A 16,567-nucleotide genomic window follows, 5' to 3' on the forward strand; every position below is an offset into this window, starting at 1 on the left:
CAAATAGAGTTTGCTTGTGTTGACATTACTGCTCTCAATCTAATCATAGGCTTAACTGTTTACCTTAGGGGCTCTCAGAAACGCAACAAGACATGTTTGTTCTTTCCGTCAAGTAGTGAAAGATATTCGTAATGAAATAGTTTATCAGTTGTATTGAGCTTTCTTTCTGATGTGCTCCCACAATGTGCCAACCCTCCATCAGAACACTTCCACTGAGGTTGGTTCCTTACTAACTTGTCCGGTTCTCGCAGGAATGCAAATTCTCTGATACCAGGGCCATGCCTGTCTTATGCCTCTCTGTATCTTCAGGAGCTAGCACGGTGCTTGACTATAACATCCAGTGAACACAATGGCCTCTTTAGGGAAGAGCTCGGGCCATGCACTGTGGTGGAAAGCACCTGAGAGCCTGGGGAAGGACAGACTTAGGTTTGAATCCACGCTCTGCAACCTATTAACAGTGAGTCTCTGGGCCCCGTATCCTCTTTGAGCCTCCGTAAAATGGGAATCTCAACAATGACTTCTTGAGGATGTTGTAAGGACTAAGAGATAAGGTATATACAGTGCCTGGCATTTAGCAGGCTCACAAAAATCCATTTTCCTACTTTTTCCTTTCCCATGGAGAAATTATAACATTTTTATTGGTGATTACTAACGGGACTCTTGAATGACTTGTATAAAATGTAAATATAAAATCTTACCATCAGGTGTTTATGTACTTGCTCAATGTATATCATTAGAAACCATGGTGGTTTGGATGCTATTAAACCAGTGTTTTCAACCTTGGCTCACATTAAATTCATCTGGAGAACATTAAAAAAATCACCATGTCCTGGCCATACCCCAGACCAATAACATCAGAATCTCTGTGGGAGGGACCCAGGCATCAGGAAGCTCCCAGGGTGATTCCAACATGTAACCAAGATTGGGACCCACTGGATAGGATGGTATAATGGCCAGCAATCCAGGGACAGAGATATTCCTCATGCTATACTCAGTTATAAGAATGCTTGGCACTGCTTTATTTAGGGCTCAAGGCTACAGCTAATAATAAAATCTTACTTTGCTTTCCTTTGCTGCCAAGGTGAGGGTACCGTTTTAGTTTCCTCTATGAGAGAGTGGCTGTCGTCTAGGGAAAGATTTAGGTATTCCTAGCTACGCTGTCTGCACTTGTAACATGCTTTTTGACTGTGTTCTTTAAATATCAGTGTCTGCCTCAGACACAGAACACCTTTTCTCTTTCTTGCCCCACTCCTTTCTGTGTCACTCTCTCAATATAACACCCAGTTTGGAAATTCCAAAGTCCTTTAATGAGGTTTCTAGATTAGTATACTCAACCCTAGCTGCACATTAGAATCACCTGGGAAGTTTTAAAAAGTCTGGGCCCACTCCAGACCAATTAAGTAAGAATCCCTGAGGGGTGGGGCCCAGACCTTGGAATTTTTAAGAAGTTCTCTAGGTGATTCTAAATATGCAGCCAGGCTGAGAACCATTGCTTTACATCGAGGTTCTCTTCCCCTCCCCTCAGCCCCCACCAGATCCACATTCCTATTAACCCCAGAGTAGCTTCCATTCTGGAAAAAAAAAAAGGCCTTTTACGACGCAAGCAAAATTATGTGTGGCCCATTGTTTTTACCTACATCCGTTCTACCCACACTGATGCTCAATCTTGATTAATTCAGCAAACAGTATTACTGAGAACTTGCTTTGTGCAAGACATAACCACTCTGCTAGCTTCTGGGAATGTAAAGAGGAGAAAGAAAGAGTCCTGCCCTCATGCTGCTGGAGAAGCTTCACTTATAAACCTTGCATAAAGAAGAACTTGATGCTTTGATTAAACCACAAAAGCAATATATCCAACAGATATGCAGCTCCTGTCTTACTCCTAAGGTCAAGTGTAACAGTCACATGGTCAGATTACATTGGAGAGAAGGCCTGTTGCATAATCAGTGTGGGTGTTTAGGCTGAATCAAGGAAAGTGAGAACAGCAGGGAAATTTAGGAATCAAGGTCCACCTGCCACACTAGACAGAAGCAGCAGCTAACGTCTAAAGAGAAAGAAAGGATTTTCAAAGTCAGCCTACATGTTGGTGGTGGAACTGGAACTTGAATTCAGCCATTGTATTTCCACAGCTTGACTATTTCCTGCAAACCCTGCCATCTCCCAACTTGAGGCCCAAATAGATAACGCAATAGTGAGGAAAGAACAATGAGCAAGGGAAGAAATTGCTCCTGTTTTGCCTTCTGTTCCTAGGGCTGAGGTAGATTTAAGCAAAGGCTTTTGCTTTGGTTGAACTGTTGGCACGCCAGAGGGATTCAGTAGAACCTGGCTCAATGTGACGAACTTCACACCTGAAAATAAGCATATGGAAATTCCCTACTTCCATTAACTCCTACAAAATCAAAGCATGAGCCCTTAATTAATTTACCATGGAGGGTTAAATACCAACCAAATTCTTCATTTTGCTAACTGTCCTTTTTCTAAGACGATAGTTTATTTTACCTGCAGTTCAAATATATTTCGTTAGACATATGTCATAAATGCCCAAGACATGTACTGCCTCAGTCCTGTGTCTCTGAAGTTCTGCATTTCTTGGCCACTTGGGAGCAAGGCCCACCCTCCAACCTCCAACCCTCCCCATCCCCAGCTCTGGCATGACTCTGCCCTCCCTTCCGCCAAGACAGAGATGAGACAGATGCCTCCTCTGCAGGCCAAGACATTCAGCAGCAGACAGGGAGTGAGCTTCCCTGACACCCCTGGATTCATCCCCTTTGAAGCCTCATGGGCTATGCCAGGCTGAACAGCTAGCTGCGGTAGGAGCAGGAGAACAGCCGGTCCCAGCAGAGAGGGCTGAAGAGGCCAATCAAGCCTCTCTTGACTTAGCTCATTTCCAGAACAGGATACTGCAGGGGTGGGCAGCCCATCTGCCTGGGGTGTTTTCACCCACTCAGCCATCATGGTTAAGGTGGCCGCCAAGCACAGCCAACCCCCAGTCACAAGCAGTCTTCAGGGACTGCCAGCCAGCTCCCAGAAGGCTTTCTGTTACCATGGATACCTGGCTCTTGGGACAGAGGTGGGCTTGCCCAAGGTCATGCCAGCACCCTGGTCCTAAGTTCCGCAGGTTTCCCAGCAGACAAGCTCTCTTCCTGCCAGACGCATCATACAGAGGGATGAAGGGTGAGCATCCCTGCAGGGCTGCTCTGCCCCAGCCTCTCTTGCAGGTACCGTGTTGGCGTTCTTCATGGTTCCCAGGCATAGCTGGATAGCCCACTATCATGAGGATCACGATGGCAAGCCATAGGGTGAAGCCCTGAGTCCAGGTAAGGTTCTCAAACACAGAGACAGGATCACAGTTCTCCCCCTTCCCGAAAAAGGCCTTAAGAAGGCGCAGGCCATGGCCTAGAACTCTGCTTCTCAAACTTTAACGGGCACATGATTTACCTGGAGATTTTGTTAATGTGCAGATTCAGATTCATAAGTCTGGGATAAGGCCTGGGATTCTGCATTTATCATCAGCCCTCAAATGATGCCAGTGCTGTTGGTGCAGGGTCCACACTTTGGGTAGCAAGGTCCTAGATCAGTGGTCCTAGATTAGCAGTGTATCAGAATCACCTGGGGGGCTTCGAAACACAGATTTTTGGGCCTGACCCCAAGAGATTCTGATGTGGCAGGGTCTAGGGATGGGCCCTTGAATTTGCATTTCTAATAACAGGTTCTCGGGTAATGCTGGTGCTGCTGATCTGGGAACCACATTTGGGAGTCACTGTCCAACGGCAAGCCATAGACATCAGCTGTTGTGATTTAACTACTGTGGTGTAAAGCAGTGGTTCTCAGCCCTGGCTACACAGTGGAATCACCCGAGGAGCCTTTTGCTGATGCCCAAATCCCATTCAGAGATAGTTACACCAGAAGACCTGGGCATGGGGCCTGGGCATTGTCACTTTTAAAACAGTCCCCAGATAGACTATAACATGAACGGCCATTCCTGAGGCTATGTGGGGCACGGTCTGCACACTTATAAACAGACCTGGGTCTCATAGGCAGCTGCAGCCTCTCTTCACAACACAAATGAAAATTCAAGGAAAGATTATGCTGACTCAAGCAAATAGAATTTACTAGGTTCTCTCTCCTCCGGTTAGAAGTGAAGTTCCTTTGAATGCTGAAATGATTTATTCCTTCAGGTGATTAGAAGAAACAGAGTACCCTGAATTAGAAATTAAGTTTGATTGCTAAGGTCCACCTGACAATCTCATGATTCTAAATATCTCTCATGATCAACAGGCACATGGGTCAATGCTGTTTTAAAGGGTTGATGGCCTGAGCCCCTGTCTGCCTCCTCCTGGAGTGTGAGGAACCTGAGCCAACAAGGACCCAGGAGGAGGGCAATGGGTGAGTTTGGGCGTAGAGACCTGGGTTCTAGCACTCCACTGGCATGTGCCCAGATGAGTAACTTCTTTTTCTCGGACTGGTTGGACTAGGGGGCTGCTATGAATCTCTCCAGTTCTACCATCAAAGGCCATTTTGGAGGGTGGCAGGTATAACGGTAAGGGCTCACACATTGGATGGATAACCACATAGTAAATATATCCTGAGCAGTAAAAGAAGTCAAATCTGGGTGACTCAGCCATGTGTTTTTGAGAAGTTATAAAATTATATAATGTTGCTATAAATTTTTATCAACACTGCTTATGCTCATGCACAGACCAGTGATAAAAAACTGAGGACTCTGAGAGGCATGAACTGGAGACAAGGAGCCAGCCCTGGGGTGGAGGATAGGGCAGGAGAATGTGCGTAGCGGGAGGCGGGCGTGGAATAGCAGGTATCTACACATTTGAATACAACTCACACGGATGGCTGACTGCTCTTGGAGCCCACCTGTTTTTTTTTTTTTCCAAGCCACCATTCTTTTGAATCTGTGCTAACTTCCATCACTGGTTTTTCCCATTCTTCGCACAGCACCAGGACACCCTGGCCCTATTCCCATCTTTACCATAGACTGACTGGGCAACCTCAGACAAGTCACTTCAGCAATCATGCTTCAGTCTCTTTTTCTTCAAAATGAGGGCAAAAATCTATTCCTTGTATCTGTAGGAGTAAAATGAATGAACAGAGTGGAAGTGCTCATTGGAGTCAAGCTCGTGTTCTGGTTTTCATCATCTCCCCACCTGGAGAACAAGGATGGGACAGGCTGCCTACCTGAGGCCTGGACCTCCATGATGTACTGGTGCAGATCCTGGCCCTGCTGGATGACCTCGAAGGTCATGTTGTTCATGGCTAGCTTCCGCTCCGTGTGGCGCTGCAGCCGCTGCTCTGCCAGCGTCAGATCCTCCGTGTTGAAGTCATTCATCTGCCGGAGCAAGTCCTCATTCCAGGCATCTAGCTCTGCTGTCACCTGTGAGGGACACCATCAGTATAGGCTCACTGGTCCACAAGAGACTGCTAAGTTGAAGCTCACCAATTCCAAGCCTTAGTAACTAACCCAACTTAGATCAGCCTCTGCTTTGCATCTCTGACCTCTAGACTACATTTAAGCAACACTGCCATGCGCTCACGTAGGCATGCCTTTAAAAGTGTTCTCCGTGTCCTTCAATGTCTATAGCAACAGATAAGGAACAGCAGCAAACATTTATGTGAAGAATTATGGTTTAAAAAAATTTTGCATACTCCCTCCCATTCAACCCCCATAATGACCCGGAGAGGCAGGCAGGGTGGAGGTCTCCAGACTCGTCTTACAGAAGAGGATGCTGATGCTCACTCAGACAGATGGATTGGTTTGCCTAGAGTTCACTCTGCTCTTGAGGGGAGACCTAAGGACGTGGCTCAGACTTCTACTGCAGACTTTGTCCACCATACCACAACAGATACTCTGAAAAGCTCATCATGGAAGAGGTCCCAGAAATTAAGTATTGAGTCTAACTCTTTTAAAGAAACAGAAACTGAGGGCTGGAGAAGTCCAGTGAATGGCCTGAGGGTACACAGTCAGAGCTGGTGGACAGCAAATCCTGGGGTCCCAATCTGGTTCCTGTGTTCTACTGTGTGGGATTCTCTTCCTCTACTACCAAGGCGAACACCTGGGAACGGTGACTAAACAAGGTGTAAACATACAGCAGACCTCTAGAAGTCTAAACAGCTTGCACTATTGAAAGGCATTATGATTCTAATGACTCAAGCATGTAATGAATGGAAACTTTGCTCTATATGGATTTTCTAGGTGCTTCTTGCTCTACACCTTCACTCATGTGGCTTCCACTAGTTTACTCTCAAATATGTGACTGCACGTGGAGACTGAATCCTACACTTCTTACCACCACTGCAATCACTGACAGAGTAGGAACTCAGAAGTACTGAGCTAGATAACAACCCCATCTGATATAGGAATCAAATGAAAACTTTCTGACCTGGCTTTTGGGTCTATCATCTCATGCCACCCCCACGGCAGCCCTGTGAAAGCAATGGCACAGGGACTGTCACCCTCTTTTCTGAGAAGAGGAAATGAAAGCCTCACTCCACCTCAGTTGCAGCATGGCCCAGGCAGCATAAGCACATGCCCCAGAGGCCCAGCTTAGTGATTTTCAGAATGCTGGGCTCATCCCAGCTGACATGTGGCACAACCTCCCAGTTACCAAGCGTGGCTGCTCCAAGAGCATCAGGGACAAAGGGAAGAAGACCAGCTGGTGGCAGCTGGGAGATGGCACTCTTACATTCCATGCTGGGGCCGTACAGAGTGGGATGGGAAAGGCAAGCAGGGCAGCACGAGGGGCTGCTGTCGGGGGCACAGGATGCTGTTTCTTGTCTAACAGTAAAAGCTTTCTTCATTGAAAGTGTATTTGCCCTTTGAACTATAAAAATACCACCTTCGCTGTGCTGGCTTCCCATCTCCTGCCCCCACATCTGTTTGGATCAACAAAGGGATCCACCGAGCTCAGAAGGAAAACCTAGTATCCTTATTGTGGGGAGTCCTTGGGGTCTGGGAACCAGCAGGCTGGCAGGTAAAACAGGCTTGTGTTGTACCCCATCTTTGAAAAGCACTTCATTCTCTAACTAGAGAAAGGAGTTAAACTGAGAAGAAGACGAGAGAGAATTGATTTGTAATTTTAAGAGATAATTTCTAGGATGAATAGGCCTGTATAGATGAGGCTTATAAATGTTTCTTCCTGTGTCTAAAAAAATTGAAGTATAATTTACATACAGTAAGATATACATATTTAAAGCATTCAGTTCCATGAGTTTTGACAATTTTATACACCCATGTAGTCATCACCAAAAACACAATATGAACCTTTCCACTGCCCCTTGGAGTCTACTTGTGCCCCTTTCCAGTCCGTTCCTGCCCACTCCACCCCTCCCACCCCCCGCCCGCCCGCCGCCTCAGCCTCAGGTACCACTTTCTGATTTCTATCGTCACAGATGTAGTTTAGCCTATTATTGGATTTCATATGAATGAAATCACACAGTATGTAATCCTTTATGTCTGGCTTCTTGCATGCAACATGCTGTATTTAAGATCCATCCATCTTGTGTGTATCAGTAGTTCTTTCCTTGCCACGGCTGAGTGGTATTCCATTGTATAGATACACCACAATCTGTTTATCCATTCTCCAGCTGATGAACTCTTGGGTTGTTTCCAGTGTTTGGCTATAATGAATACGGCTGATTGAAAGTTCTTATACAAGTCTTTCTCTGGACATAGGCTTTCATTTCTCTTGAGAGCTATCTAGGTGTAGGGTCATAGGGCAGGTGTTGTTGAAGATTCCCAACAGGATGTATGAAAGTCCCAGTTGCTCTACATCCTCACCATCATTTGGTATTACCAGTCCATTTAAATTTTGTCATCCTAGTGGGTGTGCAGTGATATCTCATTATGATTTTAGGATGACTAATGATGGTGAGCACATTTTCATATGCTTATTGGCCACTTGTATCTACTTTTGTAAAGTGTCTTTTAAGTCTTTTACTCATTCTTCAAAAACTAGGTTATCTTTTCATTATAGATTTGTAAGAGTTCTTAATACATGCTGGATAAAGCCCTTTATCAGATAATATATTGAAAACAGCCAAAGAAAATTTTCAGTCTATTTCCTTGCCTACAAACTAAGAGAAATTAGAATAAAACTAAGACATCAAGCATGAAAGAAGAGCCTGCCTTTCTTTCAATTTTGGCTTTTGCTTTGTTTACATGAAACTGAATCTATGAAGGGTCTGTTTGCTGCCAGAAGATCCCAGAGGGGTCCCAAGGCCAGGAATCTGTGGCGTGGAAAGCGTTGAGCGTCTGCTCCTGGTGAGGTGGAGCAGAGTAAAGCTGAGGAGCTGTAGTTGGGAGAGTGAGGCTCAGAGGTCTGGCATCTCGGGAATTTGAATCTAAACCAAATGTGAAATATGTCCAGGATGTATACCCAATGTTTCCATGTTCTTTCCTCCCCTTTCCCTACGGTCCTCCACCCTCACCACCTGACACCATTATGCTGTAGGGCCCAAGTCTGTTCTGAAGCCTGAAGAGTGAGAATTTCAAGGGAATCCTCAACAGAACAGGCTGACTCCTAAATCTCCCTCCCTGTGTCTACACGCCCTTATTCTCTGTGTCTGACTCTCTTCCCATTCTCCCCAAGCACAGATGCCCAGAGCCTTAAAATAGTCTGATTGGTGTATTTCTAATGTTTGCTGGAGTTTAAATTATTTTCTTTCCTATTTTCTGTTGTCTCAAGGAATGTTCTTTCATTGGGTTCTTCCTCTCCCCTTCTTTCTGGGGTACAAGGCTGGCACATAGCAGGGACTCTTTTTTTTTTTTTTTTTAAGAAAAATCTTTCTTTTCAAACTTGAAGCTTACCCACTGCTAATGAGCAACCATAGCTTTCCAGCCTCATTGCATGCTCTTCTGTTACGTGAACCAGCCAGCCTGCTTGCTTGCTGATTCCGACAGTTCGCTCTGCCCTCTCCAGCTACCTTCCCTTGTCCAATAGCCCTGAAATGCTCTTGTCTCTCCTCTCAGTAGGCCCAAGTCCTCACCAGTCTTCAAAATAAACCCTCTGGCATGAAAAGAGCTTCATGACAACCCCAGACCCAGAAGTTTTTCTCCGGCTTATCTCATAACATGGGGCATGGGCTAGTTTGCTAATACAGGGACAAGACTATGAAAAGAAAAGCCTACACAGGGAATTAATTTGGTGATTTAACTCCATTTGGAAAAGAAACCTGGAAGAGTTTGTTCAGGGCAGAAACTAGGACCTGAACCAAATGAATGAAAGATAGAACACAAGGTGCCCCCAGGGCATTCAGCTTTCAATCAACCTATTTTGCTTTCTCCTTCCACTCAGTTAGCTCCATCTCAGCTCCTGGCTCCTTCAGTTCCCCTCTTGGCTCCAGTGGCCTCTATCTCCCTCACTCTCCTGAATTAATTGGAGTGTTAGGATACATGGTGACCTCTTTGAGAGATACATTGGCAACATTTCTAGTCTGACAACTGTCTACTCTAGGGCCACAGCCATAATGGAAATCAGAGAAGGAGCTAGCAGACATTTAGAAAGGGTGACAGGCAGTGGGACTGGTTCAGCAGCCGTCTTGGGCTCTGTTCTCAGGGAGCCCTCTCTCCACAGGCTCCTCTCATTTTCTGGGTCCTCTCCAGTATTTACGTGCAGAGAACACTTTAACTCCTTCCCTCCAAATGTTTTATTCTGTTCTTGCCTGAATCAGAACTCATCTATCCCTTCTCTTCCCTTCCTATGGTTTATTCCCATGAACTTAGCTCTTTGTTATCACTTGCAATGTTGGAAATCTCACTGTGTAGTCCTTTTCTTCACATCCCTCTAAGATGCTGGTAATCATGAGGAAGATGATGATCATGGTGGAGGAAGATATTTTACCCTGTATGGTGCATTTATTATGGCATAGACAGTGTGTTCAACATCTGACTTTCTTTTTTTTAATCTTCATAGCAACTCTAGGAGGAAACTAAGGCACAGAGAAGCCAGATCATTTTCCCTGGTCTCAGAGCTGGCAGTGGCAGAGCTCAAAGTCAGTGCTTCTAACCACAGTGTTATATCAATAAGGCTGGCCCACGAACTGATTTCTGGGGGTAGCCTTCTTTTCATTATTCTCCCTTCAGAGAAGTGCCCACTTAACCTTTCCCCTCTTTTCTTCTTAAAAATAAAAAAACCGTGATAACTCCATTTTCTTCACTTCACATGAACCTTTTAAATTAATCGTGTGTTCTTTGAACAGATCAATAAACGAATTGTGTGCTTGTGGCTGTATATAAATGCCAGGAATAATTCACCCTTGTGAGAAAACACACAGCCTTCCCCAGTAGGATATTTTTGTTTAAGAGTTTGGTCAATTTTTTAAATGGACCCTGCCAGATTATTCAGTATAAGGTAATGTTAACCTACCTAGAATTCTCTGGTCCCCTAGGGGCCTCTGTCATGAACAGGAGACACAGCTGCAATCTAGTATTAGGGTGTGAACAGCAGGATGAAAGCTGCAGCAGAGAGAAGTACGAGCTGCCCTCTGTGTGGGAGAGTCTCTGTATTGCAAGAGGAAATGCCTTTGGTTCTCACAGCAGTGGCATGAACACCCAGGGATTGCCCAGTGTGACTCAGTAACACATTCAGAGAGAAACAGTGGGAGAGAACAAGATGGGAGGTTTAACTGCATAAAATCTGGAAGCAAATATATATATATATAAATATTGTGAATATAATAATAATAATAGCAATGCCGATTACAATGCATTAAGCATTTATTAAGCGCCAGGAGCTTTGCTAAAAATATTCTATGTGTTAACTCATTAAATCCTTAATAACCCTATGGGCTAGGAATTATTATTCTCATCCCCACTTCTCAGATGAGGAAACTGAGTAAGTGACTTGCCTAAGGTCACACAATTAGTACAGGTGGTGACACAGGTTTCAAACTTAGGCAGTCTAACTCGAAATACTGCATACTCAATGACTGCACTATACTGCCCTCAGCAAATGGGTGTGTGCAGGGGGTGTGTGTATGTATGTATATGTAATATATTTGTGTATATATACACATATACGTAACATATATACATTAAGGTCCAATCTCATTCCAACTAACAGTGGGAAGGAAGGGTCCAAGGCATTTCCTTGTGGTGGGATGCTCTGAAATACACGAGCTATCAATTGCAAAACAAGCATCTCTGTTTTATGATGCCACTATCTTTATTAAGATGAGAAAAATGAAAGCTAAATATTCTCCACTGACCTACAAGTGTTGGATGATAGGGAAAGACATATTGCATCTAAGGAGAGTCTCGTTGCACAGGAAGAGCTATTTTATCTCTAACGGGTTTGTATATTGATACAGGGTACCACTGTGAAACTAAAATAAACTCAATTGTCATAGTCATTTATTCTTGTCTAATGGAAAGTTATTTTCTCTTAATTTATAAAATGATGAGATTAGTGAATTCTGATATAGATTATTTTAAAGATATAGCATTTCCTGCTATTTTAGAAATATAAATAATCTGCCTAAGGAGTTAAAATATTTATTTACATAGCTATATAAAGACCTTTGGGGATATCACAAGAATTTTCTGGAAAAACAGAAGGACTTGGCAGTAAAAAAATCCACTTGGTTGTTTTTAATTTTTGGCAGAGTAACATAAAAGCATATTGCAACATGTTGTAATTGATGAGTTCCAATGTTCAGCATCTAATTTCTATTCCAGTTGGATAATTTAGATTCTTGAATAATTTTTACGACCAATTTATTGTTCTTTTCTTCATTATCATCATGATTAAAACTGAGATCTTTGATATAATCATGACTGATCTTGAGTGTATCTTAAGGTTATTTTGTCCATCTCTTTGCCTCTTAATCGTTTTGAGACTTGTGGAAATCTATTCTGTTTTTCTCTCCCCTTTGTTGAAGAGCTCCTACAACATACAGTGTTCATTCCTTCCACTAACTTATCAATGCTTGAGTGTCAGAATGCTTTTTCTCCCAAGTAAGCTAAATACCTAGTGCTGGAGCTTATATCTGCTTCCTCCTACCGAATCCCCTGCATCCAGAAACGAGAAGCACACAGCATCAGAGCCCTGGTAATGTAAGCTGGCTTCAGGTCCACAGCCCCAGACCCACATCATGACAGACTGAAATGAAAGTTTCCATCAGGGATCTTTCATCATTTACTGAAAACAGGTGACTTGCCAGAGTAGTAAAGCTGTGTGAATAATCCTTTTGGGTTTTTTTTTTTAAAGACAGGCGATGAGGTCACTGAAAAGGCTCCCGTCTCCTGGGCCGCAGTGGGAGAGAGCCAGTGTCCTGAACACGCCCACCCAGGTGCGGGTATGTAAGCCGGCATGGCTAACAAGCATCCCTTCAGCAGAGGGCAGCCAGGAGAGTTGTCTGGAAACCATGACACATGCAGAAAGAGCTGAATAAACTGGGGATAGGTACCATAGAGAAGAACTGACAATAAAGAGAAATAATTTTTAGAGTCTGAATGGACTGCAGAAATAACTTATATAATCTCAATATTTTTCGGATAAAGGAAAAGAAGCTTATGATGACCATTTTCAAGTATTTCTAAGGCTGCTAAATATAAGAAAAACAGATTTGTCCTATTTTTCCAGAGAGCAGAACTAGGACTGAAATGTAGAAGGGTAGAGATTTTGGTTCAACACAGTAATGAAATCCTGAGCTCCCTCCTCTTTCTGCCTTCCTCCCATCTCCCCACTCCTCCTCGCTTCTGGGCTCTGAAGATATTCTGGTAGAGGCTGGACAGCAGCCTCCAGGGATGCCAAATCCTGGCCACCAACTTTTACCCATCCTCCAGGTATAATCTCATCAGGAGGCCTTCTGTGGGCAGCCTGACTAAGCATTTCTGCTTCAGTGTTCTCGTCAAATGGTGAGGCTCTCTCTGTTACGGAATTATCACTCGTATGATGTTCTGTTTCCGTGTTTCTCCCCAACTAGCCCCCTAACGTCAGGGACTCTTTGTATCCTCAATGCCCAACATAGTTTTTGGAACACAGTAGGTGCTCACTAAAGGTTTATTGAGTTGAATTTCTATCAGGTAGAAGGCTGACTGAATGAGTAATCTCCTTCCAAGAGAAAAAGCTAAGGGCCCCTGCATACAACCAACTGCAGAGCTGAGACCACCAGCAAGTTCCATCAGCTTTCTCTCCTCTAGGTGGAATTTTCCTCCTTGAAGGCCATTTGTTCCCAGCCTCAGCCTGACCCCAACTTGTCCTGATGCGAGACCCACAGATTTATAGTTGGTATTCCATTCCTTACTCAGGTTAATTACACAGATTTAAATTTCAGGTGCTTTGAGCAAACTTTGATTGTAATTATAGAGTCAGAGACTTAAAAGAAAGACCATAACTCTGGCCCATTTTTCATAAAGTTCCCTGTTTAGAGTACTTTCTTGGTGTCATTTCTAGTACTGTCCAACGTGGGTATGCCCACCCCGGGGGATGCCCAAGATGATCCATTGATAACAGAGAGGAAAATTCTCTGTATATAAATATGCACACGTGTATATGTATTATATGCACACATATTTGATTAACCCAATAAAAACACATGAAGTTTACCTAGACTTTCACTAGTAGAATGAGGCTGGAGTCCCACTCGGACCACACGGCAGATGGGGTGGTAGGAGAGCGTTCCTCGGGGAAGGTGGGAGCAGCACAATGTAGAGGGGCAGTCTGTGGCTCATTTGTTCAGTTGCTTTCAGCGTATTTCAAATTATTGCTCTTTTCATGTGCCCAATGAAATAGATTTATGTATTATCTAGTTTAAACTAACCTTCACAAAGAGACACATGGCTTAACAAGTTTCCTCAAAGAAACTGCAGTTTGAAGATAATACTAATCACGAAAGCACAAGGGAACTTTGAACTCTTTGTCAGCCACATGACAGAGTGAAGAAACAATGACAATCTAATCAGATCTGTCAAGGAACCAGGCCAAAAAAATAATTGGAAATTATCGAGAAGACTATTTGAAATATGGAACCACAACTTCTAATGAAAAAGCTAAACTTTAGGCTAAGGGCACACTGACTTTAGAGATTATTAGCCAGTGATAGTAGAACATGTATATAATTTATAAACTAATACATATGCATTTATGGGGGTTTCAAGTTCAAAAATATTTTATTGAGAGAGTGCATAATCAAAAGAGTTTGGAGACCACTGGCCTGTTCTTGCTTCTACAAATATTTTTTGTTTCTTTCTGATCATTCTGATTAATTGTAGAAAACTTGAAATGCACGGAAGCATCAAAAACAAGAAAAAATTATCCATATTCTTACCACCACAAAATAAACATTATTTGCATTTGGAGAAGTGTCTCTTCTATCATAACCATTTCATATAAAATGTCTTTCATAGAAGGAGGCTGAACCTCTAGGAGAAAACCTTACAGAATATCATGTTCCATTATGGGTCGCTTTGTCTGGTCTCCACGGAGACTAAGAAGGTATGTCAGGAATGAAGCTACAGTCCTGGTTTTCAACATTTGCCTGATATATTTGGGCTAAGTTTCACTGTTAGTGGAGGTGTCCTATGACCTCATCCCAGGTTACACTGTGGGCACCATATATACCATTATTATTGAGTAAAAGGAGACTGTAAAAGGTGCAGCAACTCCTGTACTATCTTAATGTTTAAATTAATTAGCCCATCTCAGCCATCAGTGATATGGCTAAGGAGTCATGCTTAGATTCCCCAGATGTCAGGAGAGCAGGCCTGCTCGGGTTGTCAGTAATCCCCAGGAATTCCGAATATGTCTATCAAATTCCTTCCCGTAGGGAAGGAAACCACAGCTGCAGGTCCTGCAATGGCAGCCCGTGCCCTGGCTTCTGTCAGCTCCGACAGGTCTCTCATTACAGAAGCCACCCTCCGTTTCACACTCTGAATCTTCTCTAGATGTTTGCCCTTCATCCCGACAGTGAAACACTAGCTGGTAGTTGAAATAATCTCATCACCCTCAAAAATAACTTCTGACGACCTGACTTGATGTAGAACTTTTCCATAGGTTTGGCAGGATTTCCATTTCTATCTAGACGAAATGCAGCATTTCCCCAAGTTTTGGGCCACACCCAAAATGGGGAACAAGACTCCTTCTAAAACCTCGATGTCACTGCGTAAACCAGAGGGTGCAGAATCAAATCACTATGTTTATCCCACTCATTGTATTAGGCCTTCACACTATGTCCCCCGCCCTTGCTCGGCTGCAAAGCAAGCTGTCCGAGTTGTTGTCTGGTATTCAGGGCGGGAGGGGGAACTTTTGGAAAAGAGAAAGGCTGGAGAATGCAAATCCTACAATTTAAATATCAAGCTCCCCTACTGCACCATTTAAATAGGAACCAATTTTAAAGTATTTGGTTCAGGGTCAGCTTTTTGTTTTAAGGATATTTTTTGCATACACTTTGGGTTGTTTTTCAGGAGTAGAAATGGATTTTCCCACAATCACTGCAGGCAAACACCCCTAGCGATGCCCCCAGCTGATGTCAGGAGTGCAGGCCATGGCAAAGTGAAACCAACTGACCCATTCTCAAACAAACCAGGAACCCTGACCTCAAAACCACCGCCATCTAATCAATTAAAACTTTAACATCCAACTCCTCAGATTGTTTCCTTCCCCTTGAGCAGTTTTTGATGTGGACCTGGAATGACAGGGGAGTAAATAAGGAATACAACAGCATTCCTGCTAACATAACTTCCCCATGGCTGTACTTACTCTGGGTGGGTAAAGTAGAGCCAGGATGGATAGTGGGAATGCCTGGGGCCTCCATCACTGCAGTTAAATGTAACCGCTACCTGTCTTTGTGATTACCAAAGAACTCCCAATTACCAAAGAACAATAATTCACATCCTCTTTCCTTCTTTATTGCCTTCGTCAGCCCACCTTTATGCAGTGAATCCCCACCACATTCCCTCTTCACTACATGCCAATATCGCTAATTTTCCACTGGCATTTTAACTGGTCTTTCAATATATATTTTAACGCTACTTGTATTAAATCTACAACTTGTTATACTACTTATAAATAAAATCTTCTAAAGTTATGGAATAAGTTGGAAGGATAATCGAGATCTAGATTTAAAGACTTATCTTTTCCTTTGTTCCAGCAACAGCCCAGAAGGTACCTTTTAGAAGACGAGATCTTTATGCAAGAAATTGCAGTGGCTTCCAGGGAGGCAGGGGTGGAGGTGTTTATAAGAAGAGAAGGGTCATAAGACAGCGAGGGATAGAAGGACTGCCTTAGGACTGCTTTTCTTAACATTTCCGATTTTCGATACAAAACATCTTGGTCTCAGGATTGAAGAAAAGGGCAGCTGCTGCCAGGACAGTGTTCTGGTCCTCCACGGGTTTGGGATTGGGATAGTGGAGCTTTCAACGCTAAAAAAAAACACCTCATTTTCCTTCCAAACCAGTTCCATGGACGTTTCCACAGATACTGTTGGGAAGATTAGTCCCAGACACTCAGAAGTCACAACTCAGAGGAGATGGCTGGAATGCTAAAGAAAGTTTAAAAAAATGGTGGATGGAGAATTGCCTTTCCCTTATACCACATCAGCCAGCTGCAAAGAG

The 16,567-nt window shown here is 43.6% G+C and overlaps 1 protein-coding gene across 43 annotated transcripts in view; it reads right to left on the reverse strand.

Moving 5' to 3' along the window:
- KALRN (kalirin RhoGEF kinase) overlaps window positions 1-16,567 on the reverse strand; it is a 641,465-nt gene that overhangs the window by 283,297 nt on the left and 341,601 nt on the right. For all 43 annotated transcript variants that reach the window (XM_070243654.1, XM_070243649.1, XM_070243655.1 and 40 more), the window contains one exon: window positions 5,194-5,389. In XM_070243654.1, the coding sequence (XP_070099755.1) occupies window positions 5,194-5,389 (196 nt within the window). The remainder of the gene's footprint in view (window positions 1-5,193; window positions 5,390-16,567) is intronic.

Source organism: Equus caballus, chromosome 19 (genome assembly GCF_041296265.1).
Source record: "Equus caballus isolate H_3958 breed thoroughbred chromosome 19, TB-T2T, whole genome shotgun sequence".
NCBI classification, from domain to species: Eukaryota; Metazoa; Chordata; class Mammalia; order Perissodactyla; family Equidae; genus Equus; species Equus caballus.